This window comes from Ascaphus truei, chromosome 5 (genome assembly GCF_040206685.1).
Source record: "Ascaphus truei isolate aAscTru1 chromosome 5, aAscTru1.hap1, whole genome shotgun sequence".
NCBI lineage: Eukaryota > Metazoa > Chordata > Amphibia > Anura > Ascaphidae > Ascaphus > Ascaphus truei.
In genome coordinates this window covers 244,121,979-244,138,556 of record NC_134487.1, presented here as the reverse complement: position 1 = coordinate 244,138,556, position 16,578 = coordinate 244,121,979, and the positions used below count along the sequence as shown (strand labels likewise).

Sequence of the window (16,578 nt, the reverse complement as noted above, 5' to 3'; positions counted from 1 at the left end):
ATATATATATATACATACATACACAAATATACAATGTATATATTTCATAGTTCCTTTTTTGTCTCTCCTCGATCTTATTAATAACATTTTGCAAATTATATATATTACTCTTTTCTTGTAAGCCTTTTATACAAATCCTGCTCTTTTAGTTACACTTTTAGAGACCTGCTCTGTCTTGCTCAGAACTCATATCTAACCTACGCAAGTGGAAACACAATTGCCTTCTTTCTGCTGTAAAACCTCTCCATATGTATAGTCTAATAGCCAACTTGGTTGTCAAGTTTTAGGTCATCATATATGACAACCTACATTTTCATTTATGGATGAGCTAATCGTATTTTCGTCATGTAATTTGCACTTGGATTCCTGTTTCCAAGTGTCCAACGTTTTAGCATTCAATTGCAATTGGCACATACCTGACCATTCTTCTTGTTGTTATTATTATACACAAGCACCAACATATTCCGCAGTGCAGTACAATGGTTGTGTAAAAAACAATAACAATACATTTACAGTAACATAGACTGGTACAGCAGGCAAGGAGGTAAGTAGGACCCCAGACCATTATCACTGTTATCCTCATTTACAGTGTCTACCCTGTTACAACTTGTATAATCAGCAATGTGATTACAAGAACAGTTAAACCAAAGCCATCTGCTTCACACCTTGGAAATATAGTTATTAAAATGAATGGTTGTCTTTCCCTCTATTTTCCATTTGGTTCATTGGAGGAACCTAGGTAGTGACCATGTGATAACTACCCCAAGCGATCATGGGGCCGATCAAGACTGTTGGCAGCAAAAGGTTTAAGTACTACAATTTGGGTCCAATATTACCTCACACATGTTGTATGATCATTATCCATAAATTAATCAACAACAATGTCCCATTATGCTAAATAACTGACATTAGACCTAACTAACTATCTTACTACTTCCAGTAGTATTACATTATCTTATTGATTTTTGGCTTGATTGCCTCTTTCATATGGAACTTCTAGAGTTCCCTTATATTTATCCAAGCATCTTAATTTTTTTACACATTTTGATTAAGGCTCACTGGAAAGCAACTTAATTTATTGCTAGCATATTTAACTTAAAAATATCAAGACTTTTTTTCAACACTGTTTAATTAACAGGACATTGTGGTCTAGATCAGCGGTGTGCACACTGGGGGGCGAGCCCCCCAGGGGGGGTGGGAGATTTAGTACACAGATAGACAGACAGAGCCCCTATTGATAGCACTCTATTCCAATGTGATATGGTGAGTTGTTAAAATAACTTTATTAATTGACAATGACGTTAAAATATTGGGGTTTAAAACGATGATTAAATATACCAAGTGTTACTGTCTCTAATGGATAAGTGTGTCCAGAAGAGTGTACATTAATGGGTTAATGTCCAGTGTTTGGATAGTTCACTGGCCCTAGTATTCCTCGTATAGAGTGAACAGACTAGAGTGCTTGTTAATTGTCAGCAGTTAGGGCCACACATGTAGTGCCCCAGTATTGTGATACTAGTTAGTGCTCTTTACTGTCGGACCTATGCTATGCTGCTAGTTTGCAGCTGAAAGCATATTAAAGATTGTGTGTAAACAGATCTTGGTCAAAGTGCACTCTGTTGATGTATTACTGTCACCTCCCTGTACTGTTGGTAGTATATTAGGGTAGGTGTGTAGTGCTTAGTACATATACATCCCAAGTATATTATGCCTGGGGTGTACTAAATCTAGTATGTAGGATTATAAACTGGTTTATAAAGTGGCACTGCTATTACTCTAATCTAGGTAGATGGCAAGTGAATAGCTGAGTACTGTTCCTTTTGGGGTATGTATATCGGTCAGTTGAGAGACCTGTCCCCATTTGGTGCAGTGCTCTTCATGTGTGGTAGTGTTCTGGCACTCCAGAGGTTAATTGCTGGTTAGGTTGCCATTGTGCTATATGTATATATTGTACCCTATGAGCTTGACGCTGTGTCAGGGAAATAGCATACAGGCTGCCTTAGATAGTTTAATAATACAGTGTTTCGCCAGATACTTTGTTGCCTTTAGTGGTGTGTGACTAATGAATCCATTGGGACCCTAATAGTCCTATACTGTGCACTGGTGGAGCCACGCTGACTCTCTCAGTCACTCTGAGTCAGTGTACATGAATTCGGTCTCCTCCGCGTGCACGTGGTCACGTGCTTGACGACGCGCGCGTTTCGCGAGTGCTTTTTCAAGGCTGGATAGTCTGGGGTGGGAGATTTGCCTGGGCAGGCGGTTGCAGAGGCCCCGCACCCTTCTCCAAGGTATTTAATTTAATGCCGGGGGATCGCGTGAGGCCCCTGCAACACTCCACTTAACTTGATTCAGCCGGCTGTGTGACGCGTCACCATGGCAACGCGGCATCAAATGTTTGCACACCTCTGGTCTAGATATAAGGCCCAGTTTCACTGAGCTCCATTAAGTGAGGGCAAATAACGTGATGTTACCTAAAACAGGATCAGACTTTATTTTCCCTGAGTTAACAACTTATTTACTTAGGTAACTGAGCTCATAGGAAAAGGGTTGATGTCACATTATTTCAGGATAACGCTACATTATCTTCAAATAATGTAACATTGCCCCTAGTCTTTTGAATAGATGACATACAGTATGGCATTAATGGCCTTAGGGCATTATTACCATATTGGTTACCCCACTCACCAATTTGGGGTTGCTGAACCCTAACAACCAATGTTCACCAACAGATCAGACCCGTGGATGGTCCTTCCTCACCCTCCCACAGCTCACTGCTGTTGAGCAAGAGGGGGTTTCCACTAACGGGGGTTTATATCTCCACGATCGAGCTTTCCTTTGAGTTTCCCGATTGAGTATCACCTCTTTACCCTTATTCAATGGCTACATTTAATCCTAGCTCATCCGTACTTTTATACAAATCCCCATGAAGATGCGGGAATGTTGTGAATCAAAATGCCCTCATGCAAGAGTTAGTCAACAATAGTTTCTCTCATCTTTGACTTTCTTCTTATGAATGCTTACATTGAAAGCAAATGTTGCCTGTATAATTGTTTCTAATATTATGCTTCACTACATATGTGGAGAAAGCAAATGATATAATCTCTAGCAATATTTAACTTACAATAACACATGGAACAGTAAAGAAATTGCTGCATGCAACTTTGAAGAACTACAATGAGTTCTGGTTCCTGTCATAATTATATTTAGACTACTTAATAATTAGACATGGCTCATTATCTGCCTGTGTTCTACACAAATCTGTACAATCGTATACACATCTGTAGCATAAATTAGGCATGAAATACTAGGACTTCTTAAAGAAATGTAACACTGAGAAAGAGAAAATGGATCAAGAATATGTATCAAATGTAAGAAACTTAATCTAACATCTTAGATTTTATAGAAAATCATTAGTTATAAAAGTTTTTGCCATTACTGCTTTGTGTTGCAACAAATGAAAAAAAGGGATAAACATCCAACTGTTACATTCTATTGTAATATATACTATAATATGTAAATCCCCATGTCAAATCAATAACATTGCAAAAATACATTAGCTTAATACAGTATATTGACACTAAGACATCTTTATAAAAAGCTTTTCTCTGCACCATGGTACAGCAAAAGGGCTGTTTGCCTCCCTTGATTTACAACCCTTATTATTTTAGTCTTTAATATAACAGTATGCAGTTCCACATTATACATTGCAGGACATGTAAAGCATTACCTGAACTTCTTCATATGAGTTGTTTAATAATTTTACATATATACCTTTGCAGATTTACACCCAAAAGCTTTCGAGGCATTAGTGTGTATCCAGATGGAGCAATTTACTCCAAAGCATGGCACAAAATGTTTGATCTGCATTAATATGTGCTAGCAGCAGATGTATGCACCCTGGTAATCTTGCTTCTTACATGTGTTTCTTTAACACAACATCGGACCTGGTGGATTTATTTGGAGCAGTTTTAGGTGCCAATTTTGATCATCTCCTCCCCTAACTGCTCTTATACCCACTTCCCAAAATGCTCACTGCTGCAAGAGGATCAAAATGTAAGCACAGCCTTGCAATACATTGACACAAAGTGACACAGAGTTCAATTGCACCTGTTTTTGGAGCGATGCTCCAGTTGTGACACTTGATACATATTCCCCTTCATGCAAAAACACAATAACAAGTATGACAGAATATATCACATGGCACATACTGCTTTCCAAAGAGCTAACTGGAGCTCACTCAAGTAAGAAAACGACGCTACAGAATTTTCTCATGCAGTGTGTTTAGGGTTAAGCTACAAAGCAGTGTTTAAAGCAACCCAATGTTGGTCATCGTTAAGAATTCATGTAAAAAATGTTTTAAACATCAATACATGGTTTGTGTCATAAACTGGGTAACATATCATGCCAATATATACAGTATATATATATATAACTGCACTTTATGTATGGCATGATGGCAACTTTTGTATGGTATATCCCAACATTTTGTAACATATGACACCAGCATAGTCAATGGAGCAGGTAACAGCTGTATATAAAGATAATGGGCCATATTTACCAAGGCTAAGCCAGTGTTTTTCAACCAGGGTTCCTACTGTTGTAGCCCTAGGGTTACCCCGTGCATCCATAAAGGATTCCCTGCAATTTTCAGATCATTTGAAAATGGTACTAAATACAGAAGAATTTACAATGCATCTGATCTCAAACACGCTATTAGAGAGAGTTGGGGTTCTTTACAATGCATCTGATCTTAGAAGCGCTATTAGAGAAGGTTGGGGTTCCTTACAATGCATCTGATCTCAGACGCGCTATTAGAGAAGGTTCAGGCTTCCTCAGAATTGCACAATATAATAATAGGGTTCCTTAACCCAAAAAAGGTTGGAAACCACTGGACTAAGCAATGCTATTTAATAAGACTCCTTCCAGAGCCAGAAAATGCCTTATAAAGGGGTTTAAAGGTGTCTGCCAGAAGGTGTCATGGAATAGCACTACTTGGTAAATATGGATATATTTATTAAGAGTGATAGCCATTGTAACTTATCATTCACAATTGAAATGAATGGCCATTAGCTAATGATGGTGACTATCTCGCATTAATAAATATAACCATGATATAACCCTAAATCTATATTATATTGGGACAATAACCTTTCACCAAAAATGTTGATGTCACAATGTAACATGCAACCCTGGCATAGAATTAGGATGAGATACCCAGCAAAATAAGGTAAAGCTATCATTATCATCATTCCCAGTTATACATTATACCATCAGCCTTGCCATACAGTTACAATATAATTGCAATTGTATGCTAAATTATTGTATACTGCAGATGCCAGTCACAGATCTCATACATTTAGATAGGTACAGTATATGTCAGGAAAATCTTTCACTCCAACCTGATAGTCGTCTTTCTCTTGCACTTTTCCAGAACACATCCCAAGCTTTGCTAGTTGAAACCTTGATGTGCTCACTGAAGGACCTTCTCAGGCGATATTTCCCTGGATATGCCATCTCTGCTTTAAAATCCGCTGTCACTTTATCCCATTAAAATCCAACAGCGTACAAATCCTAGTGCATCAACAGTGGTAATATAGTATTCTCCAAACTGATCCTTTAGACTGAACTGTTTGCTTGATAAAAAAAAAAAAAGTCTGCATGTAACTTGTTAACACCCCTTTCTGTCAGAGAATGAGAGAGATAAAACCTCCCTCTAAACTGTTTGGGGTCAGGCCAGGCTGGAAAGGAAATAGCAGCCCACTTGGGTCCCCCCTGCCTTGCAACAGTGCACAGTTCTGCATCTCAGCTGACAGATATTATAAACATATTCATTTATCTACCAATCAGACTTGTAAATAAAGGGTTAGGCAAGTAAGCAGAGTGGCAATGACATGCCAGACAACATTCGATGCTTTGCACTTCTGTTTTTCTAATATTAAAATAGCACAACTTAAAAAGAACTATTGTCATGTAACTTTTACATAGATACTGGTAGCTTCTTCCTATTTTATCAGCCTGACTCCACGCAGCATTTCAGAAGGAGGAATTGAAAATGTTGTACAGTATATAATGAAAATGAGTTATGTTATATGCGTGGATATATATACAGATGAAGCAAAGTTTATTGCTTCTGCTGGCGTGTTATATGGGACATTCTGTGATATTCTGCTTTGTCACTTCCATGAAAGCTGATTATAAGGCGAAATGTTGCATTATAAGGCGAAATGTTGTGTTGTCACTGTTAGCGTGAGAAATAAAGCCTGCATGTGTGTATAAATATATATATATATATATATATATATATGAACAACAAGAAAAGAAAGCGCCCGATCCTAGTGCAGCATGAAAAAATACAATTTAATAAAAATGAATATGAATAAAACCAACAAATGCGAACTCACAAACACAGGATAAATAAATGCATATAATGAGTATACTCATTCGCCAACCGCCCACGTTGTGCCTTGGATGGCGCGCCCTCTCTCTGTCTGGGTTTTCTCAGCTCTGCTGAACCGACATCCAGCAGGGGATACAGGAAAAAGCTCACCACAATGTGACCCGGAAGTCCTCCACAATGTTAGTGTATCCGGATATGAGGTCTGTAGTCCGTGACCCCGCGATGCAGGGGCTGATCAGAGAAGTCTCTCTGCACTCCCAAAGGCAGTCCGTAATGAGATGGGCAGTGAGGATAGAGTCAAAATATATATCACAGTGTGACAGCAGCTAAAAAACGCTCTTCTCTACGCGTTTCTTCACATAAAGTGATTTCATCAGGAGATTATTATATGTTATATGCGTGGATATATATACAGATGAAGCAAAGTTTATTGCTTCTGCTGGCGTGTTATATGGGACATTCTGTGATATTCTGCTTTGTCACTTCCATGAAAGCTGATTATAAGGCGAAATGTTGCATTATAAGGCGAAATGTTGTGTTGTCACTGTTAGCGTGAGAAATAAAGCCTGCATGTGTGTATAAATATATATATATATATATATATATATATATATATATATATATATATATATATATATATATATATATATGTTTATACACACATGCAGATGCAGCAGGCTTTATTTCTCACGCTAACATTCATTATCATTCATTGAAGGGCATTCAATTTTAGTGAATATATCTCTAAGAGCCTTATTCTATGTATGCCAAAGCCGTTAAAGTAGTTTTCTGCCATAAATTAGCATGAAAGTATATGGGGATTTTTGGCAGAAAACGTCCTGAAAAGCATATGTAGCCCCGGGGAAAATTTGCACTTTCTGGCCCCCCTCCGCGAGTGCCGTGCGGTAGCGGGTGCCGCCGGAGGCAGCGACGGACCCGCCGGCACTTCGCGAGGGTGGGGGCCAATGCAGGGAGCAGAGCGGTGCTCTGAGGCGCAGGCCGGTTGCCGGGGACGCGATCGGGCCGTCGCTAAGGCCACGATCGCGTTGCCACCGGCCCGGCGGCTGGAGGAGTGGGTGCCGCAATTGCGCGTAGGTTCGTGCATGCGCAGGGACCGGCAAGCGCAGGGAAGGCCCCAGACAGGTCGCGCATGCGCAGGAGGGACTCGGCGGTTAGGGAGAGATCGCGCGAGGGCAGGACAGGGAAGAGAGAGGTTGCGGCGGCCATTAGGCGTTCGCGCATGCGCGGGAGAAGCGCGCACGCGGCCCCAGTACTGTAGCAGCCCCCTGGGAACTACAATTCCCAGGAGGCATAGGGAGACAGGCACCAGGTGCCTGATAGTGGCCAATAGGGCTGGAGGAAGCTCAGCCCGGGAAAAGAGATACATTTCCCGGGCTTTGCATGCGTCAGTCAGGCAGAGGAGAAGGAAGGAGTAGGAAGGGTGTAGGGAGCGCGTGGCTCCTGCACCAGGTAAGGGTTCTCCTTAGGTCCCCAGGCAGGCCCCAATTCCCGGTAAGGGCAGGGGGTAACTGAAAAGGGACGGCCCTAGATAAGGAGGTTACCCTTAGGTGCGGAAGGTGCAGTTTGGCAGTGCCACAGCGGATAGGGCTGTGCGCACTGGCAAATAGGCACAGCGTGCGAGCAGTGGATTAATTGCTGCGGGTATCCAGGTGGCTGTGTAGGATTGCCAGCTGTGTGTGTGTGTCGCTGCATGTGCTGGGCGCAGTGTGTGCAGCGTGTGTGAGTACCTGCAGGTTGACGGTGAGAGCGGTGTGTCTGCTGCAGGTGCTTTAGGAGTATCTAGTGGTTAGTAGGTTACAGATAGGACTGGGTAGCTAGGGAAGGGGGCAGGTTATTACTCCGCAGGCCCTAGGAGATTTCCCCAAGCCATCCCAGGTTGCGGTTCATCAGGGACAGGCCCTAGGTTAGGGTTCCTGTCCTGTTAGGGTTAGTTAGGGATAGATAGGTATAGCAGCGGTTGCTGTTCCCGTGAGACGGTGGTGTTACCGAGAGACGGTTGTGTTCCCGTGAAGCGGTGGGACCCTCGTTGGGGTCCTGGAGAAGTACCTGGATAGGATCAGACGGAGGCTTCTCACGTCTGACCCTTTTAGAAGAGTGTTGCAGGCCCGAGCATCGGAGTGCTCGGAAGGTATTTCTACACATGTGCACCAACAGGCCTAATAGATAATTTAGTGACTGCGCAGTCACCCACGACCTCCGTAGGAGTACGGGACATTGGGTGTGGGGGATCACAGGACACTGGGTGGGAACACCAGACATTGGGCTGAGGTGATACGGTTAAGGTGATGCGGATAGAGCATGATGTTATGTAATGTGTTATGTGTGTGTTCAGTAAAGTGTTAGTTATTGGTTTATCGCATACGTGTGTTATTGTATTTCTTACCCAGGGCTATCTTTCATAACGGGGATCCTGGGTAAGTGGAGGCGCTGCACCCGGTAAATGGTAAGGGTTTCCCCAGGCTCCCAGCTAGCGGAGGCTCAGATCTCCTGGAGCCACAGGTGTGATACAGTTACCAGTAGTCCCTTAGAAGAGGTGTGTCGCCAGGAAAGGGACCGGTTAGACCACAAGGGGCCAATGTGAGATTGGGTGGGTCAGGCCGGTTCCCAAAAAGGGCTACACATATGTACCCACTAAGTATCCTACCTACACGTCTATTGTTTGTGGCCCTAACATATACTGTAGCTGCTTGTCTCCCCTTCTCTATCTCAGGTTTTGTGAACCTTCTAAAAACATTTATAAATGTATCCTAGTTAACCTGTTTAATCATTTATTGAGACTTTTTGGTACCCAAGCTCACTTATCCTGTGTAATAAAAAAATACTACAACTTTGGAAGGACTAACAGATGTCTATATTATCTCAAATTTATAACATTACAGTATAATACAATATGTCGTCCCCTTAAATCAATGGATCTTGAGGATTAAAATGGCTGGATTTTTTTGTCATGGAACCCCTGATAACCTCCTATTGAAACACCTAAGACTGCTGATCTAGACTGATACATTTCACTTATCTACACTGGCGACACACTTTATTCGAGCACGGCTAGTCCCGCGAATTCGGGTATACTCGGGTGTATTCAGGTTTCTGATAGTTTTCTGCCAGAGTGCATTGCGTTATTTTCCGGCCGGAATTTAAGCTTTTTATTCCGGCTGGTTACAATACTGCAATGCCGTCAAAATACACATGGTGGCGCTTGCGAGCTATTCTCTGTGAAGCCGTCCCCTATAATGAATTGTAATGCAGTATATATACTGTATACTGTATACTGTATACTATATATATATATATATATATATATATATATATATATATATATATATATATATATATATATATATATATATATATATATATATATACTGTATAACAATAACCCCTGTAAGCCCTAACATACAGTACTGTACAGTACTGTACTGTACTGTACTGTATATGCACATACATAAATGATACTACTGTATGGGCGGCGGGGGCGAGATGTGTTTGCAGCAGAGAGAGATCCGCTGCTCTCTCTCTGCGCAAACATCCGCACATTAAAAATTATTTGAAATACATTTTTATTGATAGTGTAGATGTGCAGGGGGTCTCCGGAGCTGAACCGCGTTGGTTTTAGGTCTGGGGACCCCGTGCCCCCCGAGATACAGGCCCCTTTAGGGGGTGCCAGGATCCAGCTCTGCGTTAAAAGCCCCGATCACGTGACCGCGGCCTGTAAACCAAGCAGAGCAGAGGGATACCGGCACTCCCTAAAGGGGCCTGTATCTCGGGGGGCACGGGGTCCCCAGACCTGAAACCTGTGCGCTTCTGCTCTGGAGACCCTCTGCACATGTACAGTATCAATAAAACACATACAATATACAGTATAAATAAACACTCGTTCTTTACCTTAGCGTCTATGCGCTATGGTAAAGAAGCATTATTTTAATAATATTGTAAAGTGAGCAGGGGGTTCCCTGAGCCAGAAATTAATGCTCAGGGAACCCCCCCCCCCTGCTCCTGATCAATATTATCAAAAATACGGAAAATGCTGCGTCATTACCATAGCGGATAGCCGCTAAGGCAATGAAGGGGTTAACCCACCGTGCCCGCTTTATTGTGTGTAGTGGGGATGGGTGAGGGGGGTATTTGGCCCTTGGTGTGAGTTTAGGACTTGCGGGAGGGGGGGGGGGTTGCGGGTGCACTTAACCCCTTCACGACCGTAGCAGTTAATACCGCTACGGTCATGAAGGGGTTAAGCCCTCCCGCTACCCCCCCCCGCAAGCCCTCCCCAACCATCGTTGGGGCGAATACCCCATTCACCCACCCTCCCGCAACCCACAACAATAAAATACACACAGCAGCCGCCAAAAAATAAATAAATGACAATAAATACATTTGAAATACATTTTTATTGATAGTGTAGATGTGCAGGGGGTCTCCGGAGCTGAACCGCGTTGGTTTTAGGTCTGGGGACCCCGTGCCCCCCGAGATACAGGCCCCTTTAGGGGGTGCCGGTATCCCTCTGCGTTTAAAGGTCCCAATCACGTGACCGCGGCCTGTAAACCAAGCAGAGCAGAGGGATACCGGCACCCCCTAAAGGGGCCTGTATCTCGGGGGGCACGGGGTCCCCAGACCTGAAACCTGTGCGCTTCTGCTCTAGAGACACTCTGCACATGTACACTATCAATAAAAATGTATTTCAAATGTATTTATTGTCATTTATTTATTTATTTATATTTATTTATTAATTGTGCTGCTGCTGCAAGTCGTAAACTCACACCAAGGGCCAAACACCCCCCTCACCCCCAATAAAAAAAATTCACGCACAGCAGCCCCACAATTAATAAATAAATCTAAATAAATAAATAAATGACAATAAATACATTTGAAATACATTTTTATTGATACTGTAGTGAAGATGTATATATATATATATATATATATACAGTATACAGTATATATACACACATGATGAACCAATAGTACAAATACATGTAGAATGGTTATCAAAATCATACTGTCCTACAGATAACGCTTCTCTATACAGACAATAATAATAATCCATTTAATAATCCTAACTTATTTTACAATATAAAACATAACATTCCAATCCACACAGTACATTGCATTTACATTGTATACTGTAAATGATGCATAGCATTAAATCTATGCACCATATACAATACTGTACATTCTGCAAATGAATGTTAACAATATAATTGCAAGCTACTCTACCAGTAAATACTGTACAAACACTTCCAAACAAGTCAACTACAGTATTTTAACCAATCAAGTAAACCAAAATCAATATATACTGTAAGTACCAACCAGAAAAGACAATTTAAAACCAAACTAACCCTTACAATACCAAGGATTACATCTATCTAATTGTAAAAAACCTTATACATTATACACAGCATTGTTTAAAGCCCCCTCCCCCCTAATGTTTCTGTTAAGCAGATTACACTGAAGGGAGAGAGATATAAAGGCCTAAAGCCCCCTCCCCCCTAATGTTTCTGTTAAGCAGATTACACTGAAGGGAGAGAGATATAAAGGCCTAAAGCCCCTTCCCCCCTAATGTTTGTGTTAAACAGATTACAATGAAGGGAGAGAGATATAAAGGCCTAAAGCCCCTTCCCCCCCTAATGTTTCTGTTAAACAGATTACAGTACATTGAAGGGAGAGAGATTTTACAGAAACACACATTAGGGGGGAGGGGGCTTTAAACAGATTACATTGAAGGGAGAGAGATGTTTCTGTTACCAGTAAATCTCCCTCCCTGCATTGCTAACCACCCTCACCCCCTACCCACATACCGTTAACCCCCCCCCCCCATCCTGGCCATGGCCCCTCCGCTTCTGCAAAACAGACACAAAAATTAAAACATACAAAGTAATGTCCCCTAACCCCTTAATCACCATAGCGGTTATTAACCGCTACAGTCATGAAGGGGTTAACCCACCCTAACCCACCCACCACTCGGGATGCCTACATACCCTCCCACACTAACCCCCCCCCCACCCGTGAGGCCTAACCACCCAGTCAGTACCCACAAGGGAGGCCTACCCACATACCGTTGGGGAAACACCCCACCCCCACCCCAGTACCCACAATAAAAACAGTACAATCACCCACAATAAACAGCATTCTATTTATTAAATACATTACCCACCCCCTGTGCCCCCCCCCATAAATACAAGATTTATTCTTTTACATTCAGGGTCCATAACGCAGCCCCACGCTAGTCCCCGGTGGGCTGGCAGGGCACCTGGACAGACCTACAGTTTACCAGCAGCATTCCACAGGTTCTGGAGGCCTGCTGGTGGATCCTGCCAGCACCATGGCGCCCAGGTGGTCTCCTTGGGTCACCGTGAGCCACAATTGGGTCCCCACGGTAGGCCAAGGATGTCTGGGAGCCCCGGGTCAAACCCACAGGTGTCTGCGGGGCCTCGGGTGGTTCCCATGGGGGTCTGGGGAACTCACGGGTGCTCACTACGGGTCCGCGGTGCCCCCACAGAAGTGGGACCACACATCATCATCCCCGCATGTGTCACCCGTGGAACCACCAGCCTGCTACCCTTTAGGATACCCGAGGATTCCCCGCGGGTGGTCTCCAGAGGTCCCACGCAAAACCACGGAAGTAACCCTGAATGTAAAAAAAATAAACCTGGCCTATACATTCAATACATACACCCTCCCCCCCAACACCTACAGTACAATAATGTGCAAAATAACTATTATCCAGATATGGATAATAGATTAATTGCCCATTATTAAAAACATTAACTAGCATATACAAATAAATAAAGTACTACTGACCTCATCAATACGAAGTGTCCGATGCCAGCGCCTTCCTTCTCTTGCCCACACAAAACATAGCCAAAACCAAGCCAATACATTGCAATTACATTCAGATATCAATTAACCCCTTAAACACCTTATCGGATAATAACCACAAAGGTAATTAAGGGGTTAAGCCACACAGGCACGATACCCACCCTTCACCCATGAATTTGTACTGTGGCTTCATCATGCAACTTTATATATATACTGTATATATACTGTATACATACAGAGAGACAGAGAGAAAGAGAGAGAGAGAGATATATACAATATATATATATACACACGTTATATACACACCCATGATAAACCAAATATACAGTACAAATAAATGTAGAAGGGTTATCAAAACCATACTGTTCTACAACCAAACACTTCTCCATACAGACACTACATTAAAATCAATTTCCTTTAAAAATCCTAACTGATCTCACAATCTACTGTACTGTATACAGTATGATCACAAACCAATGAAAAAAGTCACATTCCAAAATGCATAAAATCTATGCACCATAATGTATACATTCTGCAAATTAATCAACGTAAACAAAAATCAATTAGCAATCATTATTTAGATCCCTAAACATTTCACACTCAATCATGAACAATGAAACCATTAACAGATTCACGCCTAGAGCAGAACAATTAAGCCTTTGAAAAAATATAAGTACCGACAAAAAATACAACCTTTACAGTACAACCAAGGCTATCTATCCCTGACCTTCCTCAAACACACAATGCAATACCAAGGAATAATACATCTATCTAATTTTAAAATACTTTAAACTCACAAAATAATTAAAAACACATCCAATCCAGCTTTTAAAACAACATCATTTCTTACCCTGAATGTATACTGTACAGTATATCTCTCTAGACATATATATTGTACATACATACATACAGTGGCAAGAAATGATATACCACAAAAAAAAAAAAAATACACATGTTAAAAAACCTTTTGAAATAATTAACAAGTTAAATAAAATACAATTCTTTACTGTAGTTCACTTACCATTACTTGCCCCCACCGACTCCCGTTGCCCAGCTTACTCACGAACCAATCCACGATCAGGAACCCATAAAATAATAAACCATTCAAAATAATAAACATTAAACTAAAAATCAAAACCAATCCACGGGTCTTCTACTTGTAATACATCTTCATCTGTATTCTTCTTTCTTCTATCTCCTTCAGTGCGGGGCGGGGCGTGGTCTTCTTTCCATCATCGGCCACGTCCTTGTCTTTTTTCTTCTCCGGAGGTCCTTCCTCCGCGGCGTCTGGCTGCAAAATGAGACGACATAGGCTTTTAAAGGCCTATGACGTCACATTTTGCGTCATGGTTCCCACGGTCCTGATTGGACCGTGAAAACCATGTGTTTTGGCCGATAATAAAAAAATGATGACGTCACTTAAAGGGAATGAAAGCACAGCCAATCAGAATGGCTTTGCTTCAATTGCCTTTAAGTTGACGTCATGAAAAGGCACATGGCCGTGCACACATGGTACTAGAGCCAATCAGAGCGTGGGAACTTTATCCCTACTCTGATTGGCTCTGGTATACCATGTGTCAGGGGCTTGGGGGAGAAAGGATGTGACGTCAATAAGGATAAAGTTCCCACGCTCTGATTGGCTACCGTACCACGTGACAGTTTTTCATTGACGTCACATCCTTTCTCCCCCAAGCCCCTGACACATGGTATACCAGAGCCAATCAGAGTAGGGATAAAGTTCCCACGCTCTGATTGGCTCTAGTACCATGTGTGCACGGCCATGTGCCTTTTCATGACGTCAACTTAAAGGCAATTGAAGCAAAGCCATTCTGATTGGCTGTGCTTTCATTCCCTTTAAGTGACGTCATCATTTTTTTATTATCGGCCAACACACATGGTTTTCATGGTCCAATCAGGACCGTGGGAACCATGACGCAAAATGTGACATCATAGGCCTTTAAAAGCCTATGTCGTCTCATTTTGCAGCCAGACGCCGCGGAGGAAGGACCTCCGGAGAAGAAAAAAGACAAGGGCATGGCCGATGATGGAAAGAAGACCACGCCCTGCCCCGCCCGGAAGGAGATAGAAGAAAGAAGAATACAGATGAAGATGTATTACAAGTAGAAGACCCGTGGATTGGTTTGGATTTTTAGTTTAATGTTTATTATTTTGAATGGTTTATTATTTTATGGGTTCCTGATCGTGGATTGGTTCGTGAGTAAGCTGGGCAACGGGAGTCGGTGGGGGCAAGTAATGGTAAGTGAACTACAGTAAAGAATTGTATTTTATTTAACTTGTTAATTATTTCAAAAGGTTTTTTAACATGTGTATTTTTATTTTTTTGTGGTATATCATTTCTTGCCACTGTATGTATGTATGTACAATATATATGTCTAGAGAGATATACTGTACAGTATACATTCAGGGTAATAAATGATATTGTTTTAAAAGCTGGATTGGATGTGTTTTTAATTATTTTGTGAGTTTAAAGTATTTTAAAATTAGATAGATGTATTATTCCTTGGTATTGTATTGTGTGTTTGAGGAAGGTCAGGGATAGATAGCCTTGGTTGTACTGTAAAGGTTGTATTTTTGTCGGTACTTATATTTTTTCAAAGGCTTAATTGTTCTGCTCTAGGCGTGAATCTGTTAATGGTTTCATTGTTCATGATTGAGTGTGAAATGTTTAGGGATCTAAATAATGATTGCTAATTGATTTTTGTTTACGTTGATTAATTTGCAGAATGTATACAGTATGGTGCATAGATTTTATGCATTGTGGAATGTGACTTTTTTCATTGGTTTGTGATCATATACAGTACAGTAGATTGTGAGATCAGTTAGGATTTTTAAAGGAAATTGATTTTAATGTAGTGTCTGTATGGAGAAGTGTTTGGTTGTAGAACAGTATGGTTTTGATAACCCTTCTACATTTATTTGTACTATATATTTGGTTTATCATGGGTGTGTATATAACGTGTGTATATATATATATATACTGTATATCTCTCTCTCTCTCTCTTTCTCTCTGTCTCTCTGTATGTATATATATACAGTATATATATATAGTTGCATGATGAAGCCACAGTACAAATTCATGGGTGAAGGGTGGGTATCGTGCCTGTGTGGCTTAACCCCTTAATTACCTTTGCGGTTATTATCCGATAAGGTGTTTAAGGGGTTAATTGATATCTGAATGTAATTGCAATGTATTGGCTTGGTTTTGGCTATGTTTTGTGTGGGCAAGAGAAGGAAGGCGCTGGCGTCGGACACTTCGTATTGATGAGGTCAGTAGTACTTTATTTATTTGTATATGCTAGTTAATGTTTTTAATAATGGGCAAT

At 41.5% G+C, this 16,578-nt stretch overlaps 1 protein-coding gene across 1 annotated transcript in view; it reads right to left on the bottom strand.

Annotated features, from left to right (window-relative positions):
- The window catches only part of LOC142495853 (rho GTPase-activating protein 7-like), a 405,729-nt gene extending 400,103 nt beyond the window's left edge, over nucleotides 1-5,626 (bottom strand). The window contains exon 1 of the mRNA XM_075601886.1: nucleotides 5,400-5,626. Within this exon, the coding sequence (XP_075458001.1) occupies nucleotides 5,400-5,514 (115 nt within the window). The 5' untranslated portion in view covers nucleotides 5,515-5,626. The remainder of the gene's footprint in view (nucleotides 1-5,399) is intronic.
- Between the last annotated feature and the right edge of the window lie 10,952 nt (nucleotides 5,627-16,578).